The sequence below is a fragment of the Spermophilus citellus genome (genome assembly GCF_964194105.1).
Source record: "Spermophilus citellus genome assembly, chromosome: 15".
Lineage (NCBI taxonomy): Eukaryota > Metazoa > Chordata > Mammalia > Rodentia > Sciuridae > Spermophilus > Spermophilus citellus.
Window position 1 is genome coordinate 33841124 of NC_138195.1, and position 18899 is coordinate 33860022.

At 38.1% G+C, this 18899-nt stretch overlaps 1 protein-coding gene and 1 long non-coding RNA gene across 3 annotated transcripts in view; one reads left to right on the forward strand and one right to left on the reverse strand.

The window, feature by feature from the left end:
• Positions 1-456: 456 nt before the first annotated feature.
• LOC308634210 lies at positions 457-2413 on the reverse strand. Its single transcript, XR_014018981.1, has 3 exons — positions 1892-2413; positions 1317-1447; positions 457-790 (listed from the first exon to the last, which is right to left on the reverse strand). It is a non-coding gene; the product is annotated as an uncharacterized lncRNA (long non-coding RNA).
• Positions 1059-18899, forward strand: part of FAM13C (family with sequence similarity 13 member C) — a 118650-nt gene continuing 100809 nt past the window's right edge. The window contains exons 1-4 of one of the 2 annotated variants that reach the window (XM_081267905.1): positions 1059-1280; positions 1419-1457; positions 8620-8676; positions 12687-12888. In XM_081267905.1, coding sequence (XP_081124031.1) covers positions 12814-12888 — 75 coding nt within the window. In that variant the 5' untranslated portion in view covers positions 1059-1280; positions 1419-1457; positions 8620-8676; positions 12687-12813. Of the gene's footprint in view, positions 1281-1323; positions 1458-8619; positions 8677-12686; positions 12889-18899 lie in introns of those variants that run through there. The other variant, XM_081267903.1, reaches the window with a different exon arrangement.

Here is an 18899-nt window from a genome sequence, read left to right on the forward strand (position 1 = left end):
TTTTTTTTTTTTTTTTTTGGTGGATAGGCTCAACAAAATGTGCAAGTTAACATGTGACTTCACCGTGGCTGGGATATAATTAGTAACTAGTTGCAAAGTCAAAAACAAGTGTTTTCCTAGAGAATCAACTAGTCCCAGGCTGGACTTGTTAAACAATGTCTTGGTGTAACAATGGAAGTCATGTTCCTTATTTCCAAGTTTTGGGTAATCTTTCTAATTAAAAAAAAATGTTTAAATCTGAGTTTTTCTTATTGCTATTGTAATTGAACTCATTAGGTTGGATATTTGGACTAAAAACCACCATCTCAACTGCTTTCAGTAGTGAAGATATTAAAAAAGAGGGATGAGGATCTTTTTATTTTAAAATTCAAATAAGCATCTATCACGTGTGAGTGTTTCATTCCATATCAAGGTCAACATGGGAGGAGAAATGAACAATGGAAAGAAGGCAGAACAAATACCCCCATGGGCTGAAGCAAGTGGGAACTGTCTTCCCTTCCCCCAACAGGGTTGCCTTTATTCAAGGGAACAGCCTTTGTGGATTCGGTATCTCCAGCCTTTTGTATAGGTGCTAGGCCGAGGAGCTTAGGCAGGCACAGCAAGCCCCACCCCTTGCACCGTGTCCTAGTCACTAGCTAATGCCTGGAATAAATTCGCCACTCGCCCTGCGTGGGCTCATTCACAGCTTGGTCGTCCAGGGCTGGGCGCTTCCTCTTTGGGACTGAAATAACAGAGCACAGACAGCTCGGGCGTGATGCCGGGAGCTCTCCTTCCTAGGCTCTTCTTTTTCCTAGGCAATAAAAACCAACTCGTAATAAAAATAAAACAAAACCTGCCAGCAATGTCTCTCTCCCCCTTCCCGTTCCCTCCCAGCTTTTTCTGAACGTTGGGTGAATCTTTGCAAGCCTCCATCCCTGGAGGGTGGGGTGGGGGTGGGGGAGGTAGCTCAGTAAAACTGGTAGGAGACATCTGGAAGAAAGCGAGTCTCCCGGGTATTTCAGCACCTAGGCACAAACAGTGGGGCAGTCGACTGACAGCCCCCCCCCCCATTGGTGGGTCTGGAAAGCAGTGAATTCAACGAGGCGCCGAGCCTGGCTAGGTTGGGGTCGTGGGGGTAACTCTCCAGGTGCTCTTTGCTGGATCTTGGGGTCTGGGCCACCGGCGCGCCCCGCCGGGCTCTGTCCCCGCAGCCCTGCCGGCTGCCAGGCTTTGTGGTTCGCTCGTGCGGCTGGGCCCCTGCTGGGGGTGTCGTTACGAGCATGTGCAGACAGCAGCCCAAGGTAGAGCGAGCGTGTCGGGCAAGCCCTGAGACTTGCCTTGCAATGCCATGTTTGTGTATGTGCTCTAACTCCCGGAGAGCAATCAGGGAGACGGCTCCCCCGCCGGATTTGGCTCATGTTTTCTTGTTTCTGTTTCAGCCTTCAGGATAATTCCTTCAGCAGCACCGCTGTAACAGAGTAAGTGATTCTTACCATTAAAAATTAGACTTGCATGCCTTTCTCTGGAAGCAACTATCATGAAGGTATTCGCCGACCCTCTTCCTATTAGATGCATTGTCTCCTGTAATCTAGGACTGCGAAGATCGCCAGACATGCTGACTGATGGGGCCCAGAAATCTTTACAGGTTGAAATTAGCATTTTTAGCAGCTGCAGGAGAGATATTAAAACCAGCTGATTGCTTGCAGGAGCTCCATGCTCCAAGATGAGTTCTTGGAGCTCGAATTTTTTAAAAAATCTATCTGACATGTCAGAAAGGGAGCTTGGTTGTATTTTGCCAACATTAGTGTCAGTTTCATGCAGTGCAAGCTGTGTACATGTACCACAAATAGGAGATGGATGCGAAATGGCTTTGAGTTTAATTTCCAGCATGCGATAAACAGACTAAACTTACCCTTGTTCTCTCTTGTCTACAGATTTTTAAGACACAGTGGAGTAAACTTTTCTTGCATGCTCTTTGTCGTTTTTGTCTTCTGACCTCAGAGATGTGGCTATAGGAGAAATGAGTTATCTGGTCCTATGGTGAAAGCTGTTGACTAGGGCAACTAACATTATTTAAACATGGGATGAAGGAGTACAGTGTTTTACTCAAGTCCAGCAGGCACAGTATTTTTTAATTAGATATTTATAGTTCATCGTTTTAAGTCTTGTCATCCCTTCCTTAATGTTTGCCCAATATTATTCTCTACATGCAAAAAATTAATAGGTAGCTTATTTTGCTAATACTGTATGTAATTTATATAGACATATGTGTACAAACTATATATATGCACATCATTTTGCAATATTTCTCTAGGCTAATTTATGTTGTTAACTTCTGGGACCTTTTGTTAGAAGTGGCTCCTAACAGCTTTTTAGGAACAAGACAAGCATAAAGTTGTATTCTTAAATGCTATTTAAAAATATTTTAGGAGTTTCACACAGAAACCCCAACTAACTTGGGCGATGTTTACCAAAGTTTTCAAAAAAGCAAATAAATGTAGAAATGAACATTGTTTGAGTTTCAGGTCCCACCACTGTCACAGTGACTTGGTGATAGAGAGGTGAGATTCTACAGTGCTTCCTATGCCCTCTATTTCCATTATTATTATTATTATTATTATTATTATTACTACTACTACTACTACTACTACTGTTACTACTACTACTACATAATTTCTCTGTATTTGGATTATGATTCTCTTAGTGTCCGGCTTTGAGCTCACTTAAGTAGTCACTTTAGGGGGAAAAAATAAGTCAGGGTTGACTTTAGAAGATGCTCCTGTTAATGAGATTTCTTAGTAACCTGTGCTCCACTTTACTTTTCTAAAAGTATGGATAAAAGGAGAGATGTATGACAAAATTTGCAGGGTGAAGATGAGCTCTTGACATTCTGGTTCAGGTGCACAGGTACTGCTCTCCTCCCTTTGCTGTGCTTCTAAGCACCAAGAGCTTTTCAGAACCTGATTCTCAGGAAGTCTGTGTGACTAAATCCCTGGAATCAGTCACAGGCCTAACAACTTCAAAATGGAAACTCTTAGTTCCATATTTCACATGCTTTTTTTTTTTCTTCTTCTTCTTCTAAATTTTGGTAAAGGTTCTATGGTTAAATGCTGGAGAGAGTGTGGTGCCTTGTCTTTGGATACTCCCCAAGGAGTACTGATTGCATAAGATCATGTTGTTACTTTCAGAGAAGTGAGAATGATTTATTTTAAAAGGCTCTGAGTGATAATTGGGAAGCCATCTGGCTAATATAAGAATCTAAGAAACATATTTGGAAACATACCAAAAGCTTCATAGGTAAAACACAGCCTGGACTAGGGTCATTTAAAACTAGTCATTGTCCAACATAACTCCCGCCACCTGCCTCAATAATCTGAACCATGTTCCTTCCTTCTCTGGGAATGCTCCCTTAGCTAGAAGGACTAGGATGCACTATCCTGAGACACAGACATAGCAGGTGCTCAGTGAATGTTCCCTTGAGGTCTTGCGTTGGGGAGGCACCTTCCTCCCTTCTAGCATACCCAAGAGACAAGAAAAGTTCCTCTTCCTCCTGTCCCCATTCTATTCCTACTTTCTTCTTACTCAACCCCCCTGAAATTGTACCTGGAGATGATTTCTTTGAGATTAAGGATTCTAGTAGTGAATGGAAATATAAGTCTATGCTCCTGGAAGGTGGATTCAAGTTGTCATTAAAATTTTAATATGAGTTATTTTATCAGATATTCTGAAAGGGTTTCACTTGGCCAGTTGGAGATCTCATTAAAGTCAAACAGAAGCGGAATTGGGAAGGACACAAGGACAGATTTTTTTCTCTTCTTGTTTTTTCCTAGTCCTAGCATTGTCTATGTGGCTCTGAACCAATTTCAATTTCTTTTTCTGCCCAGCTTCTTTTACTATCAGAATGGCCTTGGCCTTTTCTTCTGTGTCTGCAGCATCTTTCTGTCTATTATTTTTCCATGGTCAATTTCCTATGTTGTCCTGGCTAACTATGTATTTGAAATGAAGCCTGGCCTGGCTTGCAATTATTCTGACTGGTTATCATTCAAAGCATTGATTCTCAAAACCTACTGATCATCACTATATACTGGGAAACAAGATTGGAGTTTATAGACAATATAGACTCCCAGGCTTTATCTCCACAGGGAACTCAGAATGGGTGGGTGGTTGTGTTGGAATCAGCCCAGTGCTGGTCTGGATTTTGGAAATCTTTAGGTGATAACTTTTTAGAAGCTTACTAGTTAAGCAGGTGGGTAATCTGGCTTAAATTCTGCATTTCTAGGCCCATTCTTAAGAGAGTTGTAGTGGAGTAGAGATGGTGGGGCAGGGGAAGCTGGTGTCAGCTGTTTTGTTGGGGCACATGGTACTATAGGGTGAATGGAAATCCCTTTCTAACCCAACTACATTTCATCTACCAGCCAATCTTTTCTTCCTGTTTAGTCAGAAAAAAGTACTTTTCATGGACACTTCTTTCACTACATTATTCTAAGAAATGTCCTTCTCTCTCTCTCATGAGCCTCTGGGAATACAGACTAAGGAGGCGTTTTGACTCCTGCCTCGTAGACTTTGTGTGGGTAGAGAAGAAACAACCCCGGCTCCATTGCTCTAGGCCTTGGAATCCTAGGCAATAAAACCCTGTGAGTGATGGTAATTTCTACCTTGGAGAATGGTCAGGTTGAATTGAGATAGTGTAAAGACGCAGGTAAGATGTGAATTACCATGTACATTTACCACTGAGCTACATCTCCAATTCTTTTTATTTTTATTTTTTTTTTATTTTTTAATTTTTTTTGAAATGTATCTTTTTATTGAGAGAATAATGATATTATTTTTCTGTTTCATAATTATATAGCTTATCATATTTTGCAAAGTTATATATCCAAAATATTTCCCCATTCACATATTTCAGATGTAAAAGCAAAATATTTTACTAAACATACCCCCCAAAAGTTCCAGAATACTCCATGTGATCTTATCACTAGATAAAAATCAGTTGTTACTTTTTTAAAAATTTTTTTATTGATTATTTAAAGCATTACATAGCTCATGATATATCATCTTTCATACATTTGACTCAAATTGTGTTTTGAACTCCCATTTTCACCCCAAATACAGATTGCAGAATCACATCTGTTACATATTCACATTTTTACATAATGTCATATTAGTGACTGTTGTATTCTGCTACCTTTCCTATCCCCTACTATCCCCCCTCCCCTCCCCTCCCCTCTCATCTTCCCTCTCTACCTCCTCTGCTGTTGTTCAATTCTCTCCCTTTTTTTTCCCTCCCCCTTGCCCCTCATGACCTCTTATAATTTTATGTATCATTGAAGGTCTCCTATCATTTCCGTATGCTTTCCCTTCTCTCTCCGTTTCTCTCCCCCCATTCGTCTTTGTTTACTGTAGTCTTTTCCTCATGCTCTTCCTTCCTGTTCTGTTCTTAGTTGCTCTCTTTATATCAAAGCAGACATTTGGCATTTGTTTTTTAGGGCTTGGCTAGCTTCGCTTAGCATAATCTGCTCTAATGCCATCCATTTCCCTGCAAATTCTATGATTTTGTCATTTCTTAGTGCTGCATAATACTCCATTGTGTATAGATGCCACATTTTTTTTATCCATTCATCTATTGAGGGGCATCTAGGTTGGTTCCACAGTCTAGCTATTGTGAATTGTGCCGCTATAATCATTGATGCAGCCGTATCCCTATAGTGCGCTCTTTTAAGGTCCTCAGGGAATAGTCCGAGAAGTGCAATAGCTGGGTCAAATGGTGGATCCATTCCCAGCTTTCCCAGGAATCTCCATACTGCTTTCCAAATTGGCCTCACCATTTTGCAGCCCCACCAGCAGTGTACAACTGTACCCTTTTCCCCACATCCCCGCCAACACTTATTGTTGTTTGACTTCATAATGGCTGCCAATCTTACTGGAGTGAGATGGTATCTTAGGGTGGTTTTGATTTGCATTTCTCTGATTGCTAGAGATGGTGAGCATTTTTTCATGTACTTGTTGATTGATTGTATGTCCTCCTCTGAGAAGTGTCTGTTCAGGTCCTTGGCCCATTTGTTGATTGGGTTATTTGTTATCTTATTGTTTAATTTTTTGAGTTCTTTGTACATTCTGGATATTAGGGCTCTATCTGAGGTGTGTGGGGTAAAAATTTGTTCCCGGATGTAGGCTCTCTATTTACCTCTTTTATTGTTTCTCTTGCTGAGAAAACACTTTTTAGTTTAAGTAAGTCCCATTTGTTTATTCTTGTTATTAACTCTTGGGCTATGGGTGTCCTATTAAGGAATTTGGAGCCCTACCCCACAATATGTAAATGGTAGCCAACTTTTTCTTCTATCAGACGCAGTGTCTCTGATTTGATATCTAGCTCCCTGATCCATTTTGAGTTAATTTTTGTGGATGGCGAGAGAAAGGGATTCAGTTTCATTTTGTTGCATATGGATTTCCAATTTTCCCAGCACCATTTGTTGAAGATGCTATCCTTCCTCCATTGCATGCTTTTAGCCCCTTTATCAAATATAAGATAGTTGTAACTTTGTGGATTAGTCTCTGTGTCCTCTATTCTGTACCATTGGTCCACCTGCCTGTTTTGGTACCAGTACCATGCTGTTTTTGTTACTATTGCTTTGTAGTACAGTTTGACCTCTGGTATCGCTATACCTCCAGATTCACACTTCCTGCTTAGAATTGCTTTTGCTATTCTGGGTCTTTTGTTTTTCCATATGAATTTCATGATTGCTTTGTCTATTTGTACAAGAAATGCCGTTGGGATTTTGAATGCCATCGCATTAAACCTGTAGAGAACTTTGGGTAATATCGCCATTTTGATGATGTTAGTTCTGCCTATCCATGAACAAGGTACATTTTTCCATCTTCTGAGATCTTCTTCTATCTCTTTAGGGTTCTGTAGTTTTCATTGTATAAATCTTTCACCTCTTTTGTTAGGTTGATTCCCAAGTATCTTATTTTCTTTGAGGATATTGTGAATGGAGTGGTTTTCCTTATTTCCATTTCAGAGGTTTTGTTGCTGATATACAGGAATGCCTTTGATTTATGCGTGTTGATTTTATAACCTGCCACTTTGCTGAATTCATTTATTAACTCTAGCAGCTTCTTTGTAGACTCTTTTGGGTCTGTTAAGTACATTATCATGTCATCCGAAAATAGCGATAATTTAATTTCTTCTTTTCCTATTTTTATGCCTTTAATTTCTTTTGTCTGTCTAATTGCTCTGGCTAGTACTTCGAGAACTAAATTGAATAGAAGTGGTGATAGAGGGCATCCCTGTCTTGTTCCAGATTTTAGAGGGAATGCCTTCAGTTTTTCTCCGTTTAGGATGATGCTAGCCTGAGGTTTAGCATATATAGCTTTTACAATGTTGAGGTAAGTTCCTGTTATCCCTAGTTTTTCTAGTGTTTTGAACATAAAGGGATGCTGTACTTTGTCAAATGCTTTTTCTGCATCCATCGAGATGATCATATGGTTCTTGTCTTTAAGTCTATTGATGTGGTGAATAGCATTGCTGTGACATCCTTATCAAAGTATTTGTACATAGGGGATGCATTATATAAAACAAACAAAAAACAAAAAGTTGGTCAGTCCTGAACCCCAAAAAGTTTTAGAAGCACAGTTACAATGCCTAATTCAGCACTTGGGCTCAGTTAATGTTCAATTAATATTTGTTAAATCATTTCAGGAACTAGACTTGCTGAAGGAACGGAAATAATGTTTTAATTCAAGGAGTTTTTGAGTGTCAACTCTGAAATAGCACTATATCAGCGTATCTAGAAAAAGAAATTATAGTTATTTCTTCTCATGAATGAGTAAGCCATTAAACCTCAGAACTGGAAAGGATTGCATAGCAGTGTGAAGCAAGAAATGGTTTGTTACCTGAGAATGAAGAGTAAACACTGTCAAGGTTAAAGTAAGAACATTGCAGGCAGGTGTGTGAACTTGGCTGGGAAGTTTCTCAGAGCTGGTGAGACCTGACTTGGGCAGTGAAGAATGAATAACAACTGAAGATGAAAACCGCATTTCAGGATGGGGTGAGGCAAGGTGAGAATGTCTGAGAGTAGGAACACAGACTCCTTCCTACCCTAGAGTCAGAGAATGGTCTTACTCCAGATTTCCCTAGGCAGTATGAAGCACTGGAGATTTTTCAGTATGAAAGAGCCAGAGCTTTTCACAAGATCAAGAAAGTCTGAGGCCAATGGGAGCAAGCATGGTTTGAGACTACTTGATGCAGAGAAAATGCTAAGAGGTATGAGATCGAATCTCTTTTGAGTTAACCACCATCCACTCATCATGGTTCCTGAAGTCCTTGTGCTATGAACATGTATGTCCTTGGTAAGATCTTATTATCTTAGATAATGTCTGTTAGCATGGAGGCAAAAAGAAAAGTCATATCTGGTTCTGAGCTTTTACGCTTACATGCTGTGACAACACTAGTAGTGACACTGTGACAACACAGGCATCATTACCCAATGACATGTTAGGGCTCAGTTGGTTTGGGAGAGATTTTTGAGGATTATTGCATTTTGTAGTTTATATGTTAATCTTGATATAATTCTAGATCATTGCTGCTACTGCCATAGTGGACAGTTGGATCTGATGTGTTTTTCTCCCCACTTTCTTTAGGTGTGACGAAGACATAGTCTCTTTACATGAAGATCAGACTGACTGTTCCAGTTTCAGGTATGGACCATGATTGCTTGATTCTTATTTGTGAGAATCAGAAACCGTCTAGATCTGGTGTCTCTGCATTCTGGTCTCTTCTTTATACTCAAATTATTTGTTTTCATCTCTTATACTTGATTTTCAGGGTTTTTGTTTGTTTGCTTTTTATTTGTTTTGGTACTGGGGATTGAATCCACAGGTGCTTAACTACTGAGGCCATATCCCCAACCATTTTTAAAATTTTTTGTTCTGAGACAATGTCTCACTAAGTTGCTTAGGGCCTCCCTAAATTACTGAGGCTTGCTTTGAACTTGCAATCCTCCTGCCTCAATCTTTTAAGCCATTGGGATTACAAGCATGCACCATTATGCCCGGCTACATTTTTAGCTTTTTTTTCTTTTTTCTTTTTTTTTTTAGCTTTTTAGCTCTTAAGGGAAGTTTTGTCTTATATACTTTTGTATACCCACCTTGTACTTAGGACAATTATATCTATTTGGGAAATACTCAATAAATGCCTATTGAACATTGATTAGCCTATCTCAAGGAACCTCTGGTGTACTCTTAGGAAGAAGTTCTAGATTATTCACCAAACATGTTATTTGGGACATGTTCTTGGCCAATAAGGGGATCATGGTACAACAGCAAAATGTTTATGGTCTGCTATTTCTTCAACATTTATTTTGTTTTGAGTACTTTCATGAACATTTTCTTATTTAACCTAAACAACTGAAAGAAGACTGATGTTTTCTTCTTCATCCTGTAGATGGTAAAACTGAGGCTCAGAGGGATTATAGCTCACACAAATAACATGACACTCTGAGAAAGAATTTGGACCCAAATCTGTCAAATTCTACAGTTCAGTTATTGCATAACAACATTTGTTGAGGGACTATTTTGTATGTCAGAAATGAGTCAATATTTGGGATAAAGTCAAACCAATCCTAATTCCTCTAGCAGAATTTGGTTGGCTAAAGAAGATAGGCAAGAACACAGATGAAGTATTGAAGTGTTAATATATTAGAGGTAAGTACAGGATTCACCTAGGACTGTATTAGTCAGCTTTTTATTTCTGTGACTAAAAATATCTGACAAGAACAACTTAGGGGAGCAAAAGTTTATTTTCCCCTCAAGGTTTCAGAGGACTCAGTCCATGAGGTGATAAGAACACCATGGTAAGAAGGCCTGGTGGAGGAAAGGTGCTCACCTCATGTCAGCCAGGAAGCAGAGAGAATACTAGGAGTCACAGACAAAGTATAAACTCTCCTTAGATTACAACTCTCATAATCTTATCATTTCACCTCCTATATTAACACAGGATTTGTACAAACAAACCATAACAAGAACCAAATAGCCCAGACAGAATTATGGGATAGATTCTTAAAGAAAATTACACATGGTAAAATACTTTTTGTGTGTGTGTGTGTGTATGTGTATCTAAAGCCACAAAAAAATTTGATGCCACCAAGCAGAGGGAGCAGCTTAATGGAAAGCCAACAGTGGGCAAAGAGAATATTGGAGTTGGGGGAGTAACTAGCAATTCAGGGTACTAGGAACTCTGAGAAGTTGGGGTAAAAATGCAAGGGGTGATAAGAAATGAAGCTTTAAAGGTAAGCAAAGATCAGATTGCATAGGGTTTGTATGCCCTACTAAGGAGTTTGGAATTTATGTTTTGAAGTATTGAGGAAACTAAAAAGAACATGAATGTGTGTGAGTGTGTGCAAATAATCACTTGGCCAAGGCCCTGCCTGAGAGACACAATAGCTTTCATTTATTGGGTTGTGGCCTGGAGCCAGCTTTCTGTGGTAGGCATTTTACAGAGATCATACGATGCTGCGGAGGTAGAGATGATGTCCATTTTATTGTATGAGGATTGTAGAGCTGAAGTGATGTGGCCCAGACTGCGCAACTAAATGGAAAGATCTTTCGAACTCTTACCCTTTTCTGGACACCATGTTCCTTGTCAGTTATGATTTATTCCAATGAGTAGTGGCATAAAATACATAACGTGTACTTTTCTGTTTTGGGAATCCCGAGGAACCAATAAATAATATGTAAAAGGTATATTTCTGGAGATGACTTTTATAATCAGGTCTTACATGTGTATATAGGTGAAAGATGCCTTGCTCATTTTCCCCTTTCTTTCCCTTCAAAGTTAATATATGATCACATTTATAAATATTGGGCAACTTGGAAATATGACGTAAAACAAACTTCAGGCATTTTGGGGGAATGAGCCTATCAAAGTCATTTTAGATTTGAAAAAACTCCTTTTTTTTCCCCTCTTATTCCCGAGTGTTCTGGAATTCTACTTGAATTAGGAACATTAAGTTAATTGTAAACTTTTCTTTCTCCCACAGGAACATAAAGTAGATGAGTATTATTCCATATTTCCTTGTGGGAAAAAATTCACTTCAAATGAACTAGTATGATTTCCAATTCATGGTTTGATATTAATTTCTAAACTCATTAGTGACTTAGTTTTTTTTTTTTTTTCAGGGTGTTTTTGTATGCTAGGCAATCTGTCTACCTCTAAGCTGTATCCTCATCCTGGGGAAAAAGAATAATTGTGAATTATCTTAAGATCAGTGTCATTTGCATTGATTTGTTTTTCAGTTACTGACAATGAAGAATTATTTCACTTGTTGAGTTCTCTTTTATCAGGGAGCAGGAAGTTTGTCCTGAGACTTAAGCTGAACTGTTCTACATTGTTTAATTTCTACCCTTTGCCCACTGCACAAGGCCTCTATTACTGATTATCTCTCCCAATCTTTGCTTTGGTCTTTTCCAGAGACTAATAGAAGTTCATTCTCCCCTGAGATTATCTTAGTGAATTTAATCTTTCTTTTATTTGTGAAAATGTGTCTTTTGCAGAGAGCATAGAAATCGTCCTTTGTTGGTCTTGCCTCTTGGCTTATGTGTCCTTCAGCAAGGAGGACTATCTTCCCAGATCTCACCAAAACTCTTTTATGGGTGGTTCCAATAAGAGAGCATAAGGCAAAAACACCTGGGGAAAGTAGCTGCTCCTAAGGAATTGCATGATCTGGCCTAAGTGATTTCCAGAGGGTTAAGGTTGATGATATTGATCCCATATTTGGTTATGTCCAGAGTGTTTGCTTGATTCTTAGCAAAATGAAAAATAAAATGCATTTAGGTTTAAGTAAGACCAATGGCTTCAAATAGGACTGTTACCATGTCAGTATTTCTGAGAAGATTAGAACTGAAGGGGTGGGGGAACATTTTATTGAATTTGTTGAGTTTAAAATGCAAGCACCATTCCTTGCACCTGAAGTGTATGGTGGTAATGCCAGCCTCTTCTGTGTTCTTTAGTGACTTGGGACTGACAGAATCCAAACACCAAGATCTTTGACTTTCCACTCAGGGCTTTGCTAAGATGGCCTGGTTAAGTAAAATCAGGCTCTTACCTTATTTTGATCCAGGTGACTTGTTTTCTATCAAAGTAGGTCCCATTAAACTCTTAAATGCCTCTGAAAATTGTAAGGAGATGATTGTAAGCTGGGGAGGCGTCCCATCTTGAACCCAGAATACAGGCTTGAGAAACTGAGATCTTCCTGACCACCCTGGGTCTGGGTAAATTGGCCCTTTCATTAGGCATGTTGTTTGGTTGCTGCATTTTAATCTATAAATTTGGGATTACAATGTCTAACCTGAAAATTTCATATTATTATTGTGAGAAAATGTGATATATGTGAAAGCATCTGAAAGTGTAAAATTTAAAACCAATGCTGGTATGCACATCGTGACAACTATAAAAAGTATGTATCCACTCAAAGAATGGAAGGGAGAGTAGAGAAATAAGTTAATAATAAGTTAATAAGTTAATAATAAGTTAATAAGTTTCTTAAGTTGTTCCTATAAAATTAATCCTTAAGCAGTTCCTGAGCCTGCACTAAAAATTTTGTTAGGAATCCTATTGGTATAGCAGCAATGGATGTATATCATCAGCGTCTCTTTTGTCCCACAGCTTATTCAATTTTTGGTACTTTTTAATTGGGACTCTCCTCTTGTAGGGATGAAGACAATAAAGAGAATTATCCAGACGCCCGGGCTCCTGTAGAGGAGCACGCACCGCCCCTCCGTGAGGCACCGCAGCATGTAGAGCAGACGGTGCAGGTGGACTGCGTACTGCGACCCGCCATGGGCAACTTCAAGTCCAGGAAGCCCAAGTCCACCTTCAGAACTGAGAGTGGGAGGACCCACGGAGAAAGTCAGGTATGGCTAACATTTTGCTGGGTACCTTGGCAGAGATGAGGGTAGTTTGAGGGCACTGCCCGCCCGAGACACTTGGATGCTCTTGTGAGTAGAAATTGTGCATTCTGGACAGGCTAATAATGCTTTAGTGCCCTTTCAAACCAGCGTTCTTGAATATTGGATTTTCACGGAAAGGAGCGGTCTCTCTCTTTTGCCGGGAAGGGGAAGACCTCTTTTTCCTTTCTTCATTCAAGACAGCATAGCTCTTGCTCCAAACTTGGGGATTCTAGTCAGCAAAATCAAAAGTGCCAGCTTGTTCTGGAGCCATTTGTTCTTAGGCTACAGTTTAGTGGCCTTGAATAAACACTGAGGTGTGTATGTGTGTGTGTGTTTCTGTGTGCTGGTGGTATTTGGTTCTTTGGAGCCAATCAGTATTTAAATGAACGAATACAGCATCTTTCCAACCAGATTCTGGTTATCAGTTGATATTTTATAATTGTTTTTCTAGTTGTCTAGAATATAGCAAAGAACATGATTTTAAGAATCTAAAAGTTCCTCATAATTTATGATGCTTTTAAAAGAGATTAAATATAATCTGCTTTTATCTTACTAGGAAGTTAATATTGCCAACATTGAGATTATACTTATAATGCACTTAACATAGTTTTGAGGACATGGATGTTCCACAAATGTAAGCTTTACTCTTTTGTTAAGATGTTGACCTTAAAAATAATGTAGGAGACTCTTAAGTGGAATATGTTAATTATGTAGGAACTTTAAGTCCAATCCTATTTAGCAAACGGGCGCCAGGTGATCTTCCTGTTTGCTGGGCAGCTTATTTGACCTTGCAGTTTAGTTATGTACCTTGTGAGTTTTGTTTCTCTTCTTCCTTGGCATTGTGACATCTTATTTTTGCAGTGAAGTGTGAATGCCTCTGCATTCATGAAGCTGTATTGTGATTATTTTATTCTCTGTATGACTCCCATTGCAAAGGAGAGCATGGACTACCACTGGGTTGTTATAAGCTTGATGCCCTGAGGGCTACTGAATGTACCCTACCATCTGTCTCTTTAGAGTTTCCCTGGGAAGGCACAGGTTCTAAAGGATGTCTTAAGTCTGAGTGATTTCAGGAATCACCTGTGACATTGTGGGCTTCAGAATGACCAGCCATCTCAGAATACCCTCCTTTTGTCATTCTGTAGTCTGGCCTTACAGAAATTATACAGGTGTCAGTTTGTAATAAGGTGGTAATGATGTATGTAATTCCCAGCCTGTTGCTTATACATAGGAAAATTAGAGGAGAGAGACATATTGGCATAGTCTTTGCACATAAAACTGTATAGGAATCCTGATGGGATTTGAGTGGCCAATTCTGATTCATTGAGCTTTATTTTCAAATATAATTTGTGTAGTCAAAATATTGATTGTATTATAAATTCTCCCAATTATATCCTGGTTAAAAGGAAGATTATTGTTGAATGCATACAAACAACCTCTTTTGAAAAAGTAGGGACACTTGGTATGAATTTTTGAACTCTGGGGTTCAGTGAGACTCCAGTATCATTTTTAAATGTTTCATTTTATTTGACACAAGCAGTGTGGGCTATCAGATAGTTGAAATAAGACTCCTTATTTTCAGGAAATAGAAGATTAAAAATATATTGAACAAAGAACATTATAATAATACTACTTAGAGTAGTCTTAACATAACTGATTCTTTTTTCCCTTGACCTGGGTTTGGTGGTATCATGAAGCGGTCTACTTCTTCACAAAGTCTTGCAAATCCTGACAGTCTGCTGGTGTCACAAGATGTCTATATCCAAGGTTCAGTTCTTTGAGCTGTCAATTGTTTAAAGGATGTCGTGCTTTTCCGTGGAGTGCTTGAGTTTGTTTGTCAGAGACACAAACCTGGCCTAAAACTGAGTAAAGCCTTAAGCAAGCATTGGAGGAAAACAAAACTATAGATGATTGAAACTGAAATGGCTGTGATTAATTTACTACTGATAATTTTAAAATGTGAAATGCCTGATGAACCTCATAATAGAATAATGCATAATGTGAAGTGCAAAACAATAAAATCATCCCCTCACAATTAGACAGAATACCTTGAAGGATAATGACTAAGCCAGTGACTAAGCTATTTTCAAATAAGCCAGGGAATATTATTTCTGGTATTATAAAAATGGATGAATATATATTTTTGGAGGAAAAAAACCTTAATGTAAAACATAATTATCCTAAGACTATACCAAGAATATCAAGTAAAAAGATGCATTAAGTTGGGTGCAGGTCCTAGACATCTGTGTTTTTATTAACTCCATAGGTAATCTGTCTTCTTTTTAACCAGGATTTGATTGGGAAAATCTATTATGCAACCAACATCTTGTGTACAGTGTTGTTTTGAGAATGAAACGCAAATGAAGCTTGCTTCTGTATTTGAGAATGAACTGAATTATAACAAGCTACTTAAATTTCACTGGGAATCTTACTTCTGCTGTGTACCCTAGGTTGAAAACCAGTGGCTTTGATGCTAGATTCAAGTGAAGGCTGTGTACAGGTCAACATCTTAAATAGTAAATATTTATCACTGATAACACTGTAGAATTGTCTGATATTGGGTAAAGTTTCACCAAATATAGGACAAATATAGGGAAATTTGATAGAACTGTCTCATAAGAGTTTTGATTACAGGGCAAATGTTATATTCATTAGGCTTACCATGCAAGGTTGTAGAGAGAATCATTTTCTGTAAAGCTGGATTCACTTGGGGGAAACTAAGTTGAAATTGTAGCTGTGAGTCATGTCTGATGTTAGTTGCCACTACTAAGACGTTGAGTTCTCATATTGTTGTGGGATCATCATTCCCTAAGAGCAACTGTAAAGAACCGATGGGATAGGAAAGGTAGCAGAATACAACAGTTACTAATATGGCATTATGTAAAAATGTGGATGTGTAACTGATGTGATTCTGCAATCTGTATTGGGGGTAAAAATGGAAGTTCATAACCCACTTGAATCTAATGTATGAAATATGATATGTCAAGAGCTTTGTAATGTTTTGAACAACCAATTAAAAAAAAAGAACCGATGGGTAAAACCCTCTTTGAGACTGAAGAACACTATTGTGTATGGGCTGGGGTTGTGGCTCAGTGGTAGAGTGCTTGCCTCAAATGTATGAGGCACTGGGTTCAATCACTGGCACCACATGAAAAAACTAAATAAACAGAAATAAAGGTATTGTGTCCATCTACAATTTAAAATATTTTAAAAAAGAACACTCTTGTGTGTGTTGAGCTATTGAGATTTCTGGGTTTTTCTTTTCACAGAATTTGTATGTAGGATCTGAGAGTAGTTCTTCATTCTGATCCCAATCAGAATGTAGGGAAGGCAGAAGAAGCCAGAAGAAGCCAGATGGAAGCCATTGAAAGTTTGGCTTGATGCCCACCTTTCTTACCTTTAAAGTTCAAAATGAGCAGTTCCACTTCTAGTTGGTCAAGTTAGGATTTTAATTTGAGCAATTTTTCTTTAATCTTGGCCTTGACCCACCTCTATGAGAAGGAACCATGAGTAGAGTAGCAGAATCTGAGATTTTGTGTGCATTTGTGAATGACTAAAATTCCAGTTTTGCATCCACTTTGAATGTCTTAAAATGAGAAAGCTTAGTATATTTACAATAAAAAAGAAGACCAGGAACCATGAAGACAATGCAAGAATATCCTCCAAGAAGTTAAAATGTTTGGGATTAGGAGAATGTTTATTTGAACCAGAATCAGTTTTCCTTTCTGCTTGTTTATCGGTTTCTTTCGTAGACAATGAGCTTTCATTTAAGGACCTGTCTCCTGAAAGGCTGTGTTTTAATTGATATATTGAAGTTAAAACAAGATGTATGAGTCTGTGCTAAGCATAAATTCTTGATCCAGTTTACCCTTGAGTGAAATGTCTAGTCAAATTGCAAACACTCTTTCCAAGGAGAAGTGATTGAAGGCATGGTATATGTTTTAGTATTTTGTGGAAAAATTAAAAGTGGTCCTGTACTGACTGCCATGCAAGTTGTAATATTAATTCCTGACAGCTGATTTGAAACAGATTAGATTTGATGAACAGAAACTACTTCCTGTATTGGACCTTAACACTGTCCAGAGAGCATTCATTTTTAGTATTGGTAGATGGAGTCTTGTCATCCTCACTCCCTGCCATCTGACATCATACTATGCATCATCCTTCTGTCCTCTCCTCTGGTGGCTATTTTAGCAAAATACAAAAAGTACGAAGCTATATAGAGAGCTTTTCTGCAGTGAGCTGTGTACTGTGATCCTTCTGCTAATCCACTTCCTTGGGGCGACCAGCTGTTTGGGCTGTTGTATATCAGCATCAGGTTTCTTCTACTTGGCTGTAGTAGGTGCTGTAAGAAGCTGGAAAGAAATCCAGGTCTGATTGTAAAATTTTCATGTTAATGTTTCTGCAGAAATAAAAAATTAAAAATAATAATTTCAAGCAAAGTAACTCAAGTATGAAATATTTATTTATGGGGAATATTATTATTGCAGTAGGCTCTGAATTAAAAGAAAGATAATAGTTAATTCTGGGTCATTCCTCCCACCTCTCCAAAATTCTGTTTCCAATTATGGATCTTCTTAATGCATTGTTTGCTTTTTTGCAGGGTGTTGAGAGCATGAATTCATTGATTCTAATAATGGGGAGATAATTGTTTTAACTATCAATTTATGACCCATTATTTCTCATGCATGATTTTTACAGCTCCAGTGTGGATGTTTTACTTTAATTTCTGTTTATGTATGGATGTTCTGAAAGATTTTACTGGTGAGGAAGAAAAGTGGTCCTCTAGTATGTTTTCTTAGTTTCCCTTAATTATCCCAAGAGTAATGAGATAGAGATTCAGGAGAACAGGGTTCTGAGAAATGCAGTGTTCTTAAAAGTGAGGCCAACTGAGTCAATGTTTAGATTTAGTGTTTTCTCATGGTCTATAAGATTTGATACTCCTCTTTGAATTTAACTATCAACCTGTTCTTAAACAGTGAATCTAAAGATGTTTAAAAAGAAACATGAATGTCTGCAACATAAATTTGTCACTTTTTCGAAATACACAAATATATTTAGCTTACATACTGACACAAAGGAATCTCAAAGAGATGTGCTTTGTTTACTTGGACATTTAATGTGAGAAGTGTTAAAAAATTGATACTTGTATGGAATTTGCATTCAGAACAACTGATTTGAGACTTTCAAGTTTATAAGGAAAAGGAAACTTGAAAATTTTACAGTGCTCAGGGCTATATTACTGATAGTCCATCTATTATAGAATTTACAGAAGGATTATTTTAAAAATGAACAAGGGCACTGGGGATATGCAGCTCATTGGTAGAGTGCCTACTTAGACAAGGAAAGGCCCTGAGTTCAATCCCCAGCACCACCATCCCCCAAAAACCAAGTGAAATAATAATAATAATAATAGTTGAGTTACTTTGCTTGAAATTATTTAGAATTTTTAATTTTTTATTCCTGCAGAAACGTTAACATGAAAATTTTACTGATGCTATTGGTTGAGTGTAGCAATGGAGGATGGCAAGGACTTATCTCTAGTTACCACTGCCTATAATATTAAACAGATGCAGACTGCTTCTGTATAGGATATTAAAAATGGTCTATTTTGCTTCTTCCTTTGCATCTTTTGCACACACAAATTCTTAAATAATTTCTAATTTTTCCTATAGTGTTCCAAGGATGGTTTCTGACATTATGTAGCCATATAGATTCATCCCATAGTCAATACATACATGGGAAGAAACATCAGCTAACTAGATCTTTAAGTTCCATCTTTTTATTTTGATAAAATGGAGGTAATTGTATCAATCTTAAGAGATTGTTGAGGATTAAAAGGGATAGTGATATAAACTTAAATGTTCAGTAAATTTTAGGAGACTAAAAGTAGTTTGTAGAATATTTTTTACCCATTTGGCTGGATATATAATAAATCTTATTATTTGTAAGTCTCCTGAGTTGTGCAAGGCTGG